A 19,138-nucleotide genomic window follows, 5' to 3' on the forward strand; every position below is an offset into this window, starting at 1 on the left:
TTTAATATCAGTAATGGGCTATACTGGGAGCTAACCAGAATTCAGCCACTTCTCTTAGCATAAAAAATGACTGTGTACAGGTTACTTGTCTTGTCTAAATCTTCCTGCCAGCACTGTCTCATTTAGCAGTGGATGTCTGGGAAGCTGCCAGTGGGTGCCCAAGTGGGAGTCTCTAGGTGGTGCTTTTGTTAAATTGGGGAAAGGTTGGAAAGTCTTGAGGACAAGAGTTTGTTTTTTAATGCAAGTTCTGTTGACATTAATAATCTGGTTGGTCAGGAATGATCAGGCCATATGAAAACTGGCTAATTTTCTTACTTACGTCTAAGAGTTTTAAAGGGAAAACGTAGCATCCTAGGAAGGAAAGGAACCCATGTCAGAAGCCTCTTTAAGTTCTGAAGGCAGCTTAGAGGGTAGATGGAATCAGCACGACATAGAGGTTCTCTAGGCTCGTCTGGCCTCCTTCCCCTTCAGTTTGTGCTGAAAACAGGCTCTCCTTTTTCTTTTCTAAATGCCACTTTTTATATCCCACCTACCCTTTTGACTTCAGATTAAGTAAATCTACTTTTATTGTTTTTGAGACAGAGAAACTTGCAGGTACTAATCTCTCCCCTGACTCTGACTTGAACCCCGACTGGATCCATACACAGCCTCCTTTCCATTTCTTCCCTCTCTCTTTTTCTTCCTCCCTCCCTCATTCTTTGTCTTGCTCTGTTCTATTGTCTTTCACATTTTTGTACTCATTATTTCTAAATATTTAACCCCACCTGTTTGCAATGCAAATGTATGTTAATCTAATAGTTATGCTTTGTGATAGTGTCTGTGAAAGATTATTTCTGTTTTTTCTTTTTTCCTATCTAAAGAACCCCCACCCTGAATGTGTATTTTCTGAATGTAATGAAACAAATTGATTCATTGATTTGGAATGGGCATGTGCTTGGTTTGGAATGGGCTTGGAACTGAAAAAACTAGAAACATCTTCTAGTCAGTTTAGGGCAAGTTATATGGTGCCTTTGAGAGTCCCCAGAACTCTGAATCTAATCAAGATAAGAAGCCTAGAACAGCTGGAAAGAATCACACACATTCTCAGGCACATGTGGCAAACGAGGCCCAGGTTTCTCTGGGGTGGAATACAGTAGGACCACCGAAATCCTGACTGTGAGCCTAGAAAGATGATTAATTTTTGTCGTGAAACTGGAGGTATGCCATTTTAACCTGTGCGAAAGTTCACATTAAATTAAAAGAGACAGAATAAGAGAAACTTCTATGACAGCCATTGCTTTATCTTTTCAAAAATCATTTGTTACAAAGTAGAAGTAAAGATGAGTGATTTTTTTTTTTTTTTTAAGGAAAAAATAAAAAAAAATAAAAAGGCTGCAGTTTTCTGTTCTTAATTTTTCCCCCTATTCTTTTTTGGATGGTACAGAAAGCTGTGTTTCAAAATATTTGAAGGCTTTGCATCTCTGTACCTCCCAGGTTATTTTTCCTAGCACAATCCTGTGTTTGTAACACTGTGCTGTACATTCGAAGTAGGGTGCTACAACAGTTCTGTGGGCTTCTAAAGACAGTTTGAGGTGTGTCATAAAGAGGTCTGTTTTCTTGTTTTCCAGGGATTGTTGTCTGTGAGGCACCTAACAACAAATTAGATAAATTCACGGGAGTCCTCTCTTGGAAGGACAGCAAGCACTCCCTCAACAATGAGAAGATAATCTTGAGAGGCTGCGTCCTGAGAAACACCAGCTGGTGTTTTGGAATGGTTATTTTTGCAGGTACAGCTGACAGTCCAGGCCTACGTCTATGTGAATCCTTCCTGCGATCGGCATCAGCACAGTCTACAGTTCTCCAAGTTTGGATGAGCATGGTGCCCTTATTAAGTGCAAAGTGCTGCTCTGAAGTTGACTCCACAGTGCAGGACACCAGGGGAAGACACCATTGCTCTGAAAATAGCCCAGGTGGCCCCACAGTGTGAGGACCCACTGACATCTTGAACTTATTCTTAAGGATACTGGGGTCTTAAGGATGCAGTGGGTGCTAGATACCTACTGTTTAATCTCTCTTTTTTAAGGTATCTCAGTCATCTTTGTTATTTATGTATTAATCAGCCTGCCATTAAAGTGGGTAAGAGTATGAAAGAAAGTCCCCTGCTATAACCTTTGTAGTTTGCAAAGGTCAAGCAGCTCTTTTGGACAAGACTTCTTGGAGATCCTGCAATCATTTCCGTTTATACCCCCCGTAGCTTCTTCCACCGTTTGTAAACAGGAGAGCCGGTTCTGGAAAGACTGTACGTGAGAGGGGGAGTGTGGGCGAAGGAAGGGGAGGTGCCTCTTACTTTTCTTGCCAGCCATGTTTCCTTTCCCTACTTCATCTCTATGGGCCCAAGGTGGCACTCTCTTGCTGAGGAAGCTTACAGTAGCACCGTTTTGTAAAGCCACTCAAATTGTACTCATGGCTTCAATTGCCAGTCCTTGATTTTAAAAATCCTGTTTACTGTGACACCAAATTAAGATGTGTTTTGGTCTCGTTGACTAGATGTGCAATCAAAATTGGAATGTTTTTCTTAACTGACTTTTCTCAACAAAAACAAAATGTTCATTAAAGACTCAAAAGTATTCCAAACTTAGAAAAGTTCTCCCAATTTTTCCTAAATACTCTCAGCTGTGGGTGTTAGCAAGGTTATTGCTGCTTGGGGCATTGCCACTGTAAGGAAATCCCTAGAAATGAGGCAGTATATGTGCTTTTATCTGGGGATGAGTCTGACTTTGTGATTCTCTCATTAGACACTTTTATTCTTTAGTCAGGGAAATAAACCTCTGATCATATATTCCCTTATTTGCATCTTTCTTGCATAGAGAAAAAGAGAGCTAGGCTTATCCATAAACCTCCCTTTATCTTCTAACTTAATGATGGGGAGACTTCCTGAAGGTCTTCTGATGGCAAACACCCTACTGATTTGCTCCATGTCACCATAGAAATGGGGGTGCCTCATCCTAGGGATGGGCTATAGCCCAAAATTTTGTTTGCATTTGTATGATCTTGTTTGGAAAGGCTAATTCAGGGCTCTAGCTCAGCTACAGCATGTTATGCTAGAACAGCTGTTGTGAGCCACTGAGAGGCCAAGTTTTCCTTCATAAGGTTGTCTCTATGGGAAAATGCTCTTACAGAGAAGTAAGTGGGGTAGTAAGTTGAACAGGTCTCCTTCCAAGGGAGTGGAACAGAAAGTTCACAGCATTTGGATTGGGCAGACCTTGGTTCAGATTTGTTTATCATCCATAGGGCTATAAGCCTTGGTTACTAAACTTCCTAAGCTTTAGTTTCTTGCACTGTAACATGGGGATAATAACGAGTACATTAGAGTCTTTGTAAGGGCCCAGTGAGATAATGCATATGGAAGAAGATGCTTGACAACTGTTATTTTCCTTCCTTTTCTGTTTCTCCCTTCTTTCACATTCAATTCAGAGCAGACTGCCTGTGCCATAGACTAAGAGCTGGGAAAACTTACTGCTCCGTGGACCTTGGCAGGGGAGAGAGGGGACACCCTCTTTTGTGATGTGGCCTGGATGTTCACTTGTGGGGGATCTTTATCAAGTGGATATTTGTAAAGCAGAGCATGCCTGCATTGACTTTAGTCTGAGCACAAATATTAATAGAAAGCTTAACTAGAATAATGACAAGCAGAACAATTAATAGTTGTTTTTTTCAATGTCAGAGTTAAACAGATAGGTGTATCAGAAGCCCTAAATCTTGAGACACTTGGTTGGGGAACTAGTTCCAGGTGAACACCTAGTTCTTATGAAAATTATCCAAAATGAAATATTAACTATACTTTCTATATTATTACTCTAGTTGTACCTACCAGTAAGAATCGTGCAAGGAATATAGTTGACACAGACATGGTTTACTTCATAAACCTATAATTTATGAAGGTCTAATGTACATTTACAGCTGGGCCATAACTTGCTGGTAATGCCTTATTTTTTCTGCTTACGAGAAGAGAAAGTCTTGTTTTTGAGGGCAGGAGTCTTATTCATTACAGGAGTCCCTAGGAGTCAGCACCATCTTGGTGTACAGTAGGTTTTTGTGCTAGATGTCTTCCATTTACCCTTCCAGATCTCCTCTCCCCCTTTTCTACCCTTTTCTCTGCCCCAGGAGCCTGACTTGTGTGGTTTACACTAGTAGTTTTCCAAGAACTTTGGCTTCTATTTGGGCCCTGTCTTGGGGATCCCTGGGAAGGCATCAGAAAGGGAAAGAAGATTAAGGTCAAGGCACTTATTCCCCTAGGGTATATTCCTGGGTGGTCACTTCAGGCTGGCTGGATCTCTCCACATAAGGCCACTCTTCCCCTAAAGGCTGAAAACTCTGTGCACCTCTCTCCCTTGGGGTGCAGTAAGCATTCCCTCCCTTCAATCCTTCTGATTTAGGTGGAGAAACAGCTTTATTGCTACTGAGCTCTTGGTTACTGCACTAACCTTTTGCTTCTTCCATACCACTACCCACACTTTCTTATAAAGAGTTCCTTTATACATAAGCCCTCTTCCAATGATCTTTTTTTATGTGTCATCTAACTAGAGTTCTGAATGAGGCACAGTCTTAAATACACATGGGTTGATTATTGCATATAGTTTCAAAAATAGTAGTTAAAAGCAAGAGCTTCAGAGTTAGATATGTTGAGGTTCAAATGATGGCTCAGATACTTAGTAGATGAGAAATGTCAGGCAAGTTAAATTCTTTAAGCTTTAGTTTTATTATTAGTAAACTGAGGATAATAGTACCTAATTTGTTGGCTTCTTGTAAGCATTAGCTAAGATAATAGATTAAATGCACATACGCACATTGCCTTGCCATAGCAGGTGTTCAATAAGTTAATTAATTCACTAAACAATTACTTACTGAGTTCCTGCTATATGCTAGGCATTATGCTACTCACCCATTGGGGATTAAAAATGTGTACAAAAAAGTACACTTTACTCAGGTAGTTTTCAGTCTAGTAGGAGAGACAAAAAGACATTAATCTCAAGTAAAGAGGCACATTATGGGACAAGGCCCTGTGGCAGGAGTGCAGAGAGTGAGGTCAAAAAGGAAGGCCAGTGTGGGGCATCGAGAGCACAAAGGTTAGAGATGAACATGTGGCTGAGATATGAATAGAGGGGCTGGACCATGCAGAAGCTTGCAGTCTGTGTCCAGAATTTTGGTCTTATTTTAAGAACTTGGAGAAACCATTGCAAGTGTATGAACAGGAGGGGTGTATATGTGTTAAATCTGAAAGATTCACTTTTGCCTACAGTGTTTATAATGTTTATAAATAGACAGCATGTCCTGGAAAGAGTGCATGATTGGGGTGGTGGAAGAGGAAAGAATAGTAATTAGAGTGGGGGCAGAGTGAATGCAGGGAGACAAAGTTACTAGGCTTTTATGGTTGAGAGATGATGGTACTTTGGATTAGGTATGGAAATAGAAAAATTGAGCAGCTTTTTAAAAAGTTGAGCTTACAAGCTTTGATGACCAGATTTGATGGTGAGGATGAGAGAGGTGACAACTATGACTCCTTGGTTTCTCCCAGTCTTCACAACTGAATGGACGTTAGTACAATTCACTGTGATGAGGAATCCTGGAGGAAGATCATGTGCTAGACAGGACAAGGGCCACTCGAGGGGCCTTAGAAAGATCCAGGTGGAGATGCCATGCAGAACTAAATATATGAGTTTAAATTATGGATTTAGAGCTCAGAGGAGCAGTATAAGCTAGAGATAGACATTTGGTCTGTAGGTAGCATTAAAGCTGTGGTCTTAGGTGAGATTGCCCAGGGAGGGTAAATTGAGTAGAAAGAAAAGGTGTCCTATGTCTGAGTCTTAAGGAAACCCAGTACTAATGGCTGGGGGGAGCGAGTGAACAGCATGGAAGACAGAGAAAGAGCTACCAAAGAGGTAGGAGGAAAAGCAGGGGAACCTTTGCAACACAGAAGCTAAGTGAAGGGTATGTTCCAAAAGGCTGAATGTCAACGGTGTCAAAGGCTGTGAGAGGCTGAGAAGTCATGAAGGATGTTGATGACAACACCAGCTCTGTTTTGGTGCAGTGACTGGCCCAGGATCCAGGTTGACTAATGAGTGGAAGATGAGGACATAGGGGCTGTTGAGTATAGAAAATTCTTTCAGGGTCTTTGACTATGAGGGGAAGAAGAGATGTGCCCACAAACATCTGTGTCTATATGTAAGTTCTTAACAACCCATAAAGTGGATTCTTGTTAGTCTGTGTGTGTGTGTCTAAGAAATGGAAATTTTTTTGTACCAAACTGGTCTGTCAATTTTCAGTTTTGAGCAATCACAAACTTTATTTGGTCTTTGTGATCTTTACTTTAAAAGAAATATTTCCCACTCTCAGTGTCCATATGACTCTAATAAACAATTCTGAGAAAATGTGGGTGGTCTCCTTTATGCGGCAGTAGCTGGAAATAGGATACTGGGGTACAATTTCCAACTCAAGACAATGAGTTGTTATGAGACCCCAAGTTTTGATTCCATTTGTCTTTTAAGTAAGGTCTTTTAAGGATGTGCCCACACTTTTCTGACTTCTAGAATGTTAAAAATTTTGTGTGCCTCCCCTGTCTCCTTTTTTTCAATTCCTCTTTCCTCCTGTATTAAATAGCTGCATGGATTGATCATCACGGGGAGGCAATATGGGGAGGGAATACCAGAGAGGTCAGTTATAATTAAAACTTTATTGCTTCTATTTAGCATTTTCTTTGTCTACAAGGAATTTCCTTAGCAAAATATTCTAATATTCTGCCTTGTTAATCATCTGGTAATGCCCCTTTAAAGCAGTTAATAATATTCTTAGAATTCCTTGGACAAGGCACTTAGTAAATATATTATGAGATAATGTATTTACCTGAAATAAATTGAACACCAGATCGAAGAGAGTTGCCACCCTTAAAAAAGTACGTATTATATATACAGTATGCAATACCCAATAAAAGTTTAAATTACTTGCTGCTGTATTTTTTGGAGTTATTCTGGTTCTTCATTAAAGGCACCTCAGATCTTTTTGGGAAACAGATCTAGAATTTGGTTTCTTGTTTTATCTTTCCATTTTTGATCATGGTGTTCCGAATTGTGTTTGTTATTGCATTCTTTTTAATATTTCCAAATTATTCCTCACTTTTATTGACTTCATTATTTCTAACTGCTTCAAACTAGAAACACATTCATGCACAGATTTTTGAAAAAGAGCATTTCTTAAACCTTTCAGCTACAAGTTCTGTCTATATTTATCCTATTCTAAAAATCAATTCTCTTGCAGTTTCCAGACTTGTTGTTAAGACACTAGTCAGAATCATATATGACGTAATGGCTCTTGTTCTTAATAAAAGTTGAATTATTTCAAAAAATATATTTTTCATTTCAGAAATATTTGTTGTGAGTAGGAATTAATACTACTATTACTACCAATAATACATAATCTAATTGTTTCAAAGTTATTTACTTTTTTTTTTTTAGGTCCTGACACTAAACTAATGCAGAACAGTGGTACGACAAAGTTTAAAAGGACAAGCATTGATAGATTAATGAATACTCTAGTACTGTGGGTAAGTTACTAGAACAAAATTAGGCAATATCAATTGTTATCTTAATATATTTCTTATATTTTGCTGGGAATCTTTCAGAAGCCTACATTCTCCTTGTGGAGTTTGAATTTGGGGATTTAAATATGGGGCTCAATTACACTGTCCGCTATTTCCTGGATTATGATGATTTCTCAATCAGGGATAGAATTTATCATGAGAGGTAGGTTAGTGCTCACGCAGGCCTTCACGGTCTTGCGAATTCTCTGTATTCCAAGGATTTGTTTTTGAAAAAGAAAACATAATCTTCAGGTTGTTTGATGTTTTTATTGTATTACCTTTACTCAAGTGCTCTCGAGATGGCTCGTGGACAGGGCTGGCTTCATGGGTGTGTAAGACCATACTCAGAAGAGCCTTCTGCTTGGCTTTTTGATCTGCTGTTGCTGTCTAGAAATTCTTAATAATTTTTGAACAGAGAGTTTTGAGTTTTCATTTTGCACTGGGCCCTACAGATTATGTAGCGGGTCTGCTTGTGAATCCTGAGGACCAAGTAACAACAGTTCTCCTTCATAGAGGCTTCTAACCCTCCTTACCGCGTGGTTATCTTTCTCCTATGATTTTTTTTTCCCATCTGAATTGTTTGAAATTATTTTCTCTACCATCCATTTACCAAAAACAGTCACGGAGCTCACATCCCATCCTTTTGTTAGTTAATCTTGTGCTACCTCATACTGTTGATCTGATTGTTATCTGACTGTTTGTGTAATATTGCTTTGACTCCTTATGGAGGTGTTCAGTTTGAAGATGGTTAATCTGCTATATGACAACAGTGACTTTGAGCCATGTTTCCCCATGCATCCCATCACAGACTCACAAACAGTCATAAAGAATCTGAACTCAATATATATTTGCTTAACTCACATGTAATAGTTGGGTTCTGCATAAGGAAAGAAGGAAGATAACACTTGCTGGGCACAAAACAATTGGCCAGGCTCTATGTTTTACTTTCAGTGTCACCCTCAGACCTGTGCTTTCCTCTAGCTACACCTGTCCCTTTGGTACAGAGTCCAAGAGGCCAAGGGGACATGATTGTAAGAAACCTGTGCTTCCCTTCTAGAATTCCCAACTTCAGTGGTCCCGATCCCATTTCTGAGGCTTGCATGGAGATTGTATATCCATCCACTGCAGAGTAAAATTACTGGTCATGAAGCAGGAACTGTCCCACCTGTTTGTACTAGAAAATAAGATGATCCGTTGGGGAGTTAGAAGCCCAATTAGGGCAGTTAATGTCAAGTATCACCAATTCTAATGCCCTTAAAGTAATTCAGTTCAATTAATTTGTAGTATCAGCCATTAGAAAAAAAGAGGATACTATGATATAGGTACCAAATTGGTAAGATTTTGGGGATTCACTGTTCTACTTTTCTCTAATACACAGTTTTCTAACATGTTCCTAGTTAGGTTTTTCCTGACTTTATCTTCTTATGTGCTTTTTATATTCATGAGAGAATAAAGAAGAAAGCAGCCCAAGAACTTCTGAATGTTGTTTCTTGGAGGAAAAAGGAAATAAAGGGAAATTCATTCCTGTTCTTTAGCCCCACCCCTCCCTCAACAGTGGCTGGTCTCAGTTCCTAACATAGTGCGACACTTAGCAGAACAAAGTCCCCATAACATCTTGTTCAGCTCAGGTCTCACCACCTTCACTGAGTTTGTGTCCTTCCAAAGCTGGGAATTTGGACTCACAGCAGATTGACGTTGTTTTCTTTCTAGTTGCTACACCTACAAAGTGTCTGTTTTTCTAATACTGATACTAATAACAATATGAGACTCCTAACAGTTTTCAGGTTGCTTCCCACTTTTTTTTAATCTCAAAGGAAAACATATATGTCTTGAAGTATGAGTATTTTAATCAATCTTTATATTTCTTGTTGATCTTAGTAAGAACTGTGCAGCCAGATCCATAGTCAGAGAATTGACTAGTTTGAGACTGTTCTTAATCACTGATGTTTTCTCCTTTTGCTTTTATGCCTTGGGTGACCATATAATTTATCATCTGAACAGGACACCTTTAAAGGTGAAAAGGAACATTATTAATTTTACACCTGGCCAGTAGATGTAAACTGGGATAGTCCAAGGCAAATCAGGGCATATGGTGTTCTTTACTTAAGCAACTTAAATATACGTACTTATCAAGGATTGAGGATGTGAAAGTGTTAGCTATGTGACCATAGATGAGTTATATACCAGGGTACTTCAAAAAGTTCTTGGAAAGATTCATATTACCTTTTAATCTTATCTTTCCACAAATTTTTTGAAGTACTCTTGTAATATTTCTGTGCTTCTGTTTTAGTTTGTTTTGTTTTTAATTTGTAAAGTGTGGATAATTGTTCCTATCTCAGAGAGTCAACGGGAGAATTGAGAAAATGTATGTAAAATATTTAGTTGAGTTCCGGCCATAAAAATGTTAAATTTTGTTCATATGATTAATGGTAATTAAGAAGAGGTTTGTATAACTTGCTTTTCAAAGGACAATTTCTTGAAGTTAGACATGTAATTAGATCATGTTAATATGACTAATTTTGTGTTCAAGTTAACCTTAACCGGACTTCTATTCCTATTTCAGATTTTTGGGTTTCTGGTATGCTTGGGAATTATTCTTGGAATAGCAAATTCAATCTGGGAGAATCAAGTTGGGGACCAATTCAGAACTTTCCTCTTTTGGAATGAAGAAGAGAAGAGCTCTGTGTTCTCAGGATTCTTAACATTCTGGTCATATATTATTATTCTCAATACGGTTGTACCCATTTCATTATATGTGAGGTAAGATGAGAGTTTATGGTTAATGAAGCCATTTCATCAAAAGCCTTTGTTTCAAGCAATCGTTTTTGTTTGTTTTAAAATTACAACGGTGAGATAGATGTCTTGCTCTAACTGCTTGTGATCTGCTGCATCTGTTACAAATGAAGCAACTGAGCTCTTTAATCTGTTTAACTTTATGTTTATGTTTTCAAAATTACAATAAATGCATTTTATTTTCTTCTTGATTCAATTCGGTTTCTTAGGAATGTTTTTCTTTGGAACACATGAGCTATAGTATAATCTCATGCAACCCGATCAAGTAGAATTGGGTTGATTTGGGGTAAGAAAAGGAAGAATATTTGAAGAGATCTATAGAGATGGTGCCTCTTGACCACTGCTCTGGCTCTGGATACCTGGATTCAGATTCTACTCTATCAACTACTAGCTCCATAACCTTGGGCAAGTTACTCCACCTTCCAGTGCCTCAGTTTTCTCATGTTAAAATGGAGAAAATAATAGTTCTACTTTATAGGATTATATGAGAAGTTAATAAATGCCTGTTAAAGTATTAGAAGAATGCCTAACACATTGTGAAATCTAAATGAATATTGGTTTTTTCTATTATTGTTAGTAGCTATAAGCAAGTACATAAAGGATTTGAAATATAGTAGACGGTGCCTGTCCACCGTTAGGTAAGAAGCATGATTCAAAACTCCCACTGCACTTGATTTGTCAGTTCTAGATTTGGTCCCACAGACTAGAGCTAAAATGCTCTCTCTCTCTATGTATATATATACACACACACACACGTATGTATATATGTATGTGTGTGTGTGTCCGTGCGTGTCTGTTTGACGTGGCCTAGAAGTTGGCTTTAGAGTCTCTATCCGAGACATTCTTGATCCTAATCCTACCAAGACTGAGCCAGACAGTCCCAAAGATACTGGAGCCAAGATGGGACTTGGTTGTTTGACAGGCCTCATCATCAGTACTTTAACAATATACAAAATCACCAGCCCAAATCCCTACTAATTTTTACGAGCCTCTTTTTCTCTCTTTCCAAAAACCTAGCAATGATGAAGCAAGGGGAGTTAAATGCACAAAATCCACCCTTGTTTTGGATAGCGGTCAGGAAACTGAAATGTCAAGTTGTGGGAAATTGACTTGAAGTAGCGGCATGTGACCACAACACCACAAATTGCTTTGGGCCCTCTGGAGCTGTGGTCAGAGTGGGCTCTATTTAAACTGTATCCTACTGGCTCATCTTTGATTCTGGGGACCTCTCATGCTTGTATCCAATTATAAAGTCTGTAGTAAATCCTGCTCTTTGTCAGAAGAGCTATGGTCAGCTTTTATAGCTTTCCTTTTATGTCCTAAATGAATAATAAATGTGCATAGTGGCTTACCATCTGCACATGTGCAGTTTCATATGTCCTCACGAAGGAAGGATATTCTGTATACATTCTTTCTTTGAAGTGCATTGGCATTTTTCATTTAATGATTTGAAAGATTCATTTTTTTAGAGACCAAAGCTAGATCCCCAGGTTAGCATTCCTTTTACTTCTAATGTGTAGTGATACGCAGAAAACCTATTTGTAATAGTCCAAACCCAGTTACTGGTCTTGCCACTAATAGCTATGTGACCTTGGAGAAAGTACTTGACCTTCTCTGTGCTTCAGTTTGCCTGTCAAATATGCGCTGCTCTATAAAATGAGGGTATTAAAATAATTGATTTCTGAGTTCCTTTGTACTCCAAATAATACCACTTACCTTTAGATAGCATTCATATATATACCTATATATTTTTATATATTTGAGATCATGGCATAACACTTTATTGTTTGAAAACTTTCGTATGCATTGCTTCTTATAATTTACAAAACTACTCACTGATGTTCTATAATGTATTATAAAATATGATGCCGTGAAATATTCTGTGGATGTCTTTCTCTCTTTTTTAGCATTTTTTATTTTATATAAAGTGCTTTCACAAATTTTATCTTATTTATGTTTTGCAACAATCTTAGGAAATAGTTATTGCTGAACTTCTTTCACAAATGAGATGATTTGCTCAGGATCGTGGAGCTAATGAGGGGCAGAACCAAGATTCAAACCCAAGTCTTCTGACAGCTGGCACAGTGTTTTTCCTCTGTGCCTAAACTGTGTATGATTTGTTAATGAGGAAGTAAGGGAAAACAGAAGAGGCTAGGGTTCCCTACTTGTTGGTAAGGCATAGTATTGACAAAGATAAACACAAGCTTTTCTCTCACCAAATAAGAACAGTGATTCTGATCTCAACACAAGAGAAAAAGCATTCCATGGAATTTCGTGTTGCTCAGTCCTAAAGACTGAGACATAGAAAGAAAGAACTCCCAGGTATTTATGTTTGGAGGGACGAGGGTCTACAAAAATTTCCATTAGATATTTGAATAGGTACAAAGAATAAATTAGTGCCACATGTCACTTGAGGATAAAAGTGCAGAATTTACATTGAATGGTTAACAATTCCAGGTGAGCAAAGAACTTTTATTTTGGTAGCATATTTTTATGCTGTCAATTTGATTATCTGTTGTATTAAGACATACCCAGCTATAGTTTTTTTCTTTTATACTCATCTTAAGAAATGTAGCCATTGTTCTCCCAAGAGGTTAGCTTTTGAGTGTTCTTTCCAAAGCAATAGGAACTCATTTCCATGTTGCTTGTTTTGCCTCAGAATGGGTGGAATCATAGGTCCTACTCTCTGAGCATTCAGGCAGAAAACGCTAAGCCGCCTGATTATGCTAACTCTGAACATTTGTCTCCTTTTCTTTGCTATTATAGAATAAAGGGCTGAATGTTCCACTGTGACTCTCCTAAATCCTCTTTTCCCAAACAAAAAGGATACCCATCCTCTCCAAACTATTTTAAGCTCTAGGAATTTGAATGAATTTAGAATACTTCCATTGGCTTATACTGCAACATGGAAGAATCAAATTCTGTTCCATTTATTTTGCTTTGAGTTTACAGGCAGCTACTAGACTTTCAGATAAATGAAATCTTCAAGTGATTTGAATAGTTACCTGCATAATGCCCTTCTTAAGGCCAGGTTTGCACTGGCTTTACCAAATGCCTGAATTTTAGTCTTGGCTCTGTGGCTATAGTCCACACAGTGTGGTCTAAATGTGACTAATGACCACATCTGAGTGACCTTGGATTAGTCACTTAATCTCTCTTAATCATAATGTCCTTATTGGTGGAATTAGTGTCTAGAGGATTGGGATTCACACATTCAACACTGACTGCCTATGACAGGCAAGATACTGTCCCTGGCCCATTATAAGTGCTAATGGTTTTCAAATGAAAGGAATAAGGAAAACAAAGCTGAATCAGACTAGCTAGCAAGGGACTTTCAAGGAAGTAGGGGGGATGCAGAAGAGTAAATCATACTTGAAAGTATATATATAAATAAATACATGATGAATATGGCTTATTTATCTTTATAGACTATGATTCTCCATAGTCATAGTGTGATTTTAGTTGGGAAGAAACAAAGTGTTACCATTCAGTTAGAAAATGAACTGGTACCATACTACTTTTGGGTGGGGAAATATAGATATGTCATGTACTTTTAGAACTTGAAGCATAGAATTTAATACTCAGAATGGACTTGGGTGTCATCTAGTCCAACTTTCTCAGTTTACAGATAAGAAAATTAAGACTTATTTCCCACTAAGATCAGAAATAAGCTATGAGTCTCTGCTATTATCATTACTATTTTATATTGTTCTAGATACCCCTGTTAATGTATGAAGACATGAAACTGAAATATCAATAAACAAAATTAGACATGAAACTGACAATGAAATAAACCTATTAGAAAAGAGCACAGACAATGTAATTATAAATCCAGAAAATCCAAAAGAATGACCTATAAAACTCTTAGTAAGATAATTCAGTTAAATGTCTGATTATGTGAGCAACATTAAAAATTAAGTTTTCCTTTAGGCCAACAACAATTTAATAACTTATCCAAACAGTAAAAAGATATAATATCCAGAAAAATAAACTTTCAAGCTATGGTATGGACCTATGTGAAAACAAAGCAAAACAATGCTAAACTAAAACTTTGCTGATAGAAGTACTTTAAAAAATCAAATTCCTGGAAAAACTTATCCTTCTCCTTGAAGTTGCATTTAAGTTTTATAAAATATTAGTTCATTTCAAATAATTAAGAATTTAATATAGACCTAACCCAAATCCCAAATAAATTTTATAAGAAAACTGATACATTGATTCTAAAGTTTATTTGGATGATTACATTGATTCTATCAGGAAAAAATAAATAATTGATTATAGCTAAGAATTTTTGAAAAGGAAGAGAATAAAGGTGGTTTTGTCTCTTCCCAGGTAATGCCAGATTTTATAAAGCTGCAATAATGAAAACATGAGGTGCATTAAGTGACATATCAATGAACAAAATTGAAATCCATAAATCAGATTGTAGGGAGTAAAGTAATTTATATGCAAAACAGGAAGCATCCCTTCTTAATGGGGAAATGATTTATTGTTCAAAAAATGGTGATGAAAAACTTTCCGTTTGGAAAAAATTGAAATTAGCTCCTCATGTGTACATCATACTTCAAAAAATTCCAATTGAGATAGAGAATTAAACATGGAAAAAATCAATAAAAACTAGAAAAATATAAATGTATATATAATCCTAGTATAGGGAAGGCCTATCTAAGCAAAACTCCCAAAACAGATACTATAAACTACTGATAAATTTGGCTGATTAAAAAGATAAATTTTTTTCATGTCAAAGAACTAAAAACAAAATTAAAAGGCTAAAACAAACTGATAAACTGGATAAACTGTTTGCATTATTTTTCGACAACGAGTCAGCCTTAATATCTTGCTTACAATAGAACTCTTACAAATCAATAAGAAATACACTAATATAATTGGTAAAGGGACACAAAGGCCAACAAAGCTGTATATTGACAAATTAAAATAAAAAAAGAAATACACATATAAGAATAGAAAAATAAAATAGATGTAACTAGCTAATTCAAAGGAAAAACACAATTGGCCAGTAAAATCTGAAAAATATATTCAACTCACTGATAAGAAAAGAAATGCAGTAAATAGTAATGAGAAGCCACTTAAATTGGCATATGGTAAAAGATAATTCTCCATAATCTGATGGTGGAAGCTTATGTTGTTATGACTCTTGGAAATCAGTTTGGTGTTACGTATAATAAATATTGAAAGAGTTCATACCCTTGGCCACAGAAATTTTGCTTCTGGAGTTGGGAAGTCGTAAATAATCACTAGAACATGAGACAACACTCTTTTCCTGGTAAATGGGCAGAATAGTATAACACTACACCCCTGCTTTTACTCAATATCTATTACGGTTTGGTTAGTGCTTCATGGAGATATTACTTTCTACTTCTTTCGGCAAAGCAAAGCCACATCAAACAATGTAGTGGAGAGAAAGTCCTTGACAACACATTTCTTTAGGTCAAACATCTAACAAACATCTTTAAAAATAATTAGTTTCCCCTAAGATATAGGAGAGGCAAACTAATATGCTACATAAGAAATCTCTGCTGGGTTTGTTTAACATAAATAGCCACACAACCAACTAACCATGTCACATTCCCTAAGGCTTTATGTGAAGTCAGCTTATAGTTTAACCATGCTGCGAGGAAATGACTTAGGTTTCTGAACAGACTCTGTGCTGAGATGCTTCTGAAGATCGCTAGGACCTATAGGGACAGACACCCACATTTTATTCTAGACTCTGAGAACTTTGGCAGACTCCTTCCTTTGGCAAAGCTTTGTATGTTTTGAAATTGATGGAGCATTTCATTTTTTTTCTATTTTAATGGACAACAGTATGGAAGTAATTCGTCTAGGACACAGTTATTTTATAAACTGGGATCGGAAGATGTATTACTATGGGACAGCAACACCTGCTGAAGCTCGGACGACCACGCTTAACGAGGAACTGGGCCAGATTGAATACATTTTCTCTGACAAAACGGGCACTCTCACTCAAAACATCATGACTTTTAAAAAATGTTCTATTAACGGGAGAATCTATGGTAAGGGAAATAGTTCCTCTTTCTTAACAATATTGTTAATGGTTCTTAAACAAATAAGCAACCCCATTTTTTGTGGCAAAATCCCGAAACCATCACTGGCTTTCTTATTAATATGGGCACCACCAGCATTTAGCATAGTACTTGACACACAATCAACACTCACACTATAGTTATTAGATAAATGTTGAATAATTTAGATGCAACTTTGGATTTGTTGCCATTTATGGATAGAGAAGCGGGTTAGAGGTATTACTCCCTGAAGTTCCTTTCAGTGCTCCAACTGTGTGATTCTGCTATGTGGTACTCAATAGACCCATATCCCAGGGAGGACATGTTCCTGGCAGCCTGACTTATCTTGCTAAAAGCAGCATTGTATGCTTGCTTCCTATCTGCTTTTGGATTGATGTAAGTTTATGTGTTTGTGATAATTTATTATTCATTCTTGGAGGATTCACACTTTACAGGGCTACCTTACCTTAAGTGGCCAGACAAACTATTTCATCAACACCAAGTTCCCATTTGTATGCTTTTGTCAGGATACATGCTCTGTATTTGGGTTTTCAAGCATTCTATTTATATGTGACTTGTCACCCTGACAATGACTGGTTAGCAAACAGTTCCTTCTGCTGAGAGCATGGAGGCTCTGCAGAACCTTCTGTTGGATTCTCCTGGGCTCCAAATCCCTCTTCACGACGCTTTGAGTGTCCAGTTTCTTAATACAGAAATCTCAGGAAGTAAAGGAAACCTAAGGAGAGGGAAACCTTTCCTTTATCTCCTGATAAGAAACTTCACACATTGCCAAATATTGTAAAGCAAGATTTGACCCTGAACAAAACCACAGATGCAAGAAGTTGATGTGTACACTCTCTGCCTTTCAACTTCCCTCTGTTACCCCTACCCCATAACCCATGGTCACCATGGTTTCCTCAGCTCTTGTCTACCAGCAGCTTCGTCTCCTGTCCCCTCTGGTAGTAGACAAGATGATTTCCAACCTGGACTTCACAAGCCCTCAGCTGCATTGTGCATTTCTTATATCAGTAACAGAATGACTGGTAAATAATATCCAACCTTTCCTTAAAAAGTTTCCTTTTATATCATTTTCAGAGACTTTCTAAAAACACTGCCATAAATGGGAAAATTTTAGTAAGAGTATTGGAGATATTTTGAATTTGGGGAACTTTTGCATTCTTTTGCCATGTATTGATCTAATAATATCACTACTAGGAAGCAATCTTAGGGAAATTATCAGACATGTGGACCAATATTCATTTTGTAAAGTTGTTTATTACAAGCCTATTTTTAGAGAAGGCCCTTGACTTCTACAAGGTATATGAGTAAATCCCAAGATCTTTGCAAATCTCTAAATTTACAATCCCATGATAGCTTGTAATTTCCCTCATAAACTGCAGGAAAGTAACTGAAAGATTTAATTTACCCTTGTAGACCCTTAATTTATATACCATTATAATTTATAATGTATTTAAAATGCCACAAAAATATATTCTTACTAAAGCACTCTCAGAATGTTTCAGAATCACTTTTTCTTGTTTTTGTACAATTTGGGTTTGTTGATATCAGATCTGGGCTTTGGGGAAACTTGACATTCCACTCTAATTCATCTAAATTTTCTATTTTCTGGCTCAGAACTATTACCTTCTTAGATTTTAATTTTTCTTCACTTTCTTACCTGTGAATGGGCTTTCTTTGCGGGGGGGGGGGGGACAACCTAAGACAAAAACACAATTTTTTCCCCCATGATTTTATTAGAGTTACTGCATATGGGGTAATGACTAGAATGTAACCACAGTGAGTTTGAGATTTAAAATTCCAGGTGTTTGGCTAGGTTCATTCACTAGCTCAGGGACTCCTACACAGCAGCTACACAGCATTCCCAGTTCAGACCTGTGCCCCAGAGAAACAAATGACTGTTTGCCAAGTGTTTTGTGGTCATAGCATTCTGTAGTAAAGAAATAGACTTGGCTTCAAAAACCCACTATGCTGACTTTTTAGTTTTAGTGTAGGCATGTTATTTTGAACTCTGTTCTTCAGTTCCCTTAGCCATAAAACAGGAATGAAAATCTTCATCTTGCAAGGTTGTTATAAGGACTAGTGCTAATGCAAGTGCCTGGCACATGGTTGATGCAGTTAACTCTTATTATTATTATTACAAGACATATAATCCTGGAAAATAGTATTAAACTTTCAAATGCCAACCCCCAAATTGGAAAAATCATAAGTGCCCCACAATGGGGAAAGCTAAAATAAATCATTCTACATCTGTAACCATTGGCTATTATATGACCATTCAAAATAAGATTCACAAAGGACTTTTAGTGACAGGAGAAATTGTCACACCTTATGTGATTAAAAAACAGCAGGAACAAGAACTTTATGAGCATAACGAATATATGTGTATAAACACACACACATAGTCAACGCCCCCCAAACCCTACAAATACAGGTATTGATTATCTCTGGGTTATCTCTGGACTATTAGTGATTTTTATTTTCTACTGTAAATGTCCTGTATTTTCCAATGTATCTGTACTAAGCATATATTAGCTTTATACTAAGAAAAAAGTTATTTTTAAACTTCTGGCACATATGTGGCTATGTTCTCTGCCTGCAGAAGGCGTAGACATTGTTTAAGGTTTACGTGCTAATTTGACCTTGATATCACACAGATGTATCTGGCCCA

The 19,138-nt window shown here is 37.2% G+C and overlaps 1 protein-coding gene across 1 annotated transcript in view; it reads left to right on the plus strand.

Annotated features, from left to right (window-relative positions):
• The window catches only part of ATP8B4 (ATPase phospholipid transporting 8B4 (putative)), a 201,528-nt gene that overhangs the window by 92,496 nt on the left and 89,894 nt on the right, over positions 1–19,138 (plus strand). The window contains exons 9-12 of the mRNA XM_063090055.1: positions 1,608–1,766; positions 7,488–7,576; positions 10,176–10,372; positions 16,232–16,440. Of these exons, the coding sequence (XP_062946125.1) occupies positions 1,608–1,766; positions 7,488–7,576; positions 10,176–10,372; positions 16,232–16,440 (654 nt within the window). The remainder of the gene's footprint in view (positions 1–1,607; positions 1,767–7,487; positions 7,577–10,175; positions 10,373–16,231; positions 16,441–19,138) is intronic.

The sequence above is a fragment of the Cynocephalus volans genome, chromosome 3 (genome assembly GCF_027409185.1).
Source record: "Cynocephalus volans isolate mCynVol1 chromosome 3, mCynVol1.pri, whole genome shotgun sequence".
In the NCBI taxonomy this organism is placed as follows: Eukaryota; Metazoa; Chordata; class Mammalia; order Dermoptera; family Cynocephalidae; genus Cynocephalus; species Cynocephalus volans.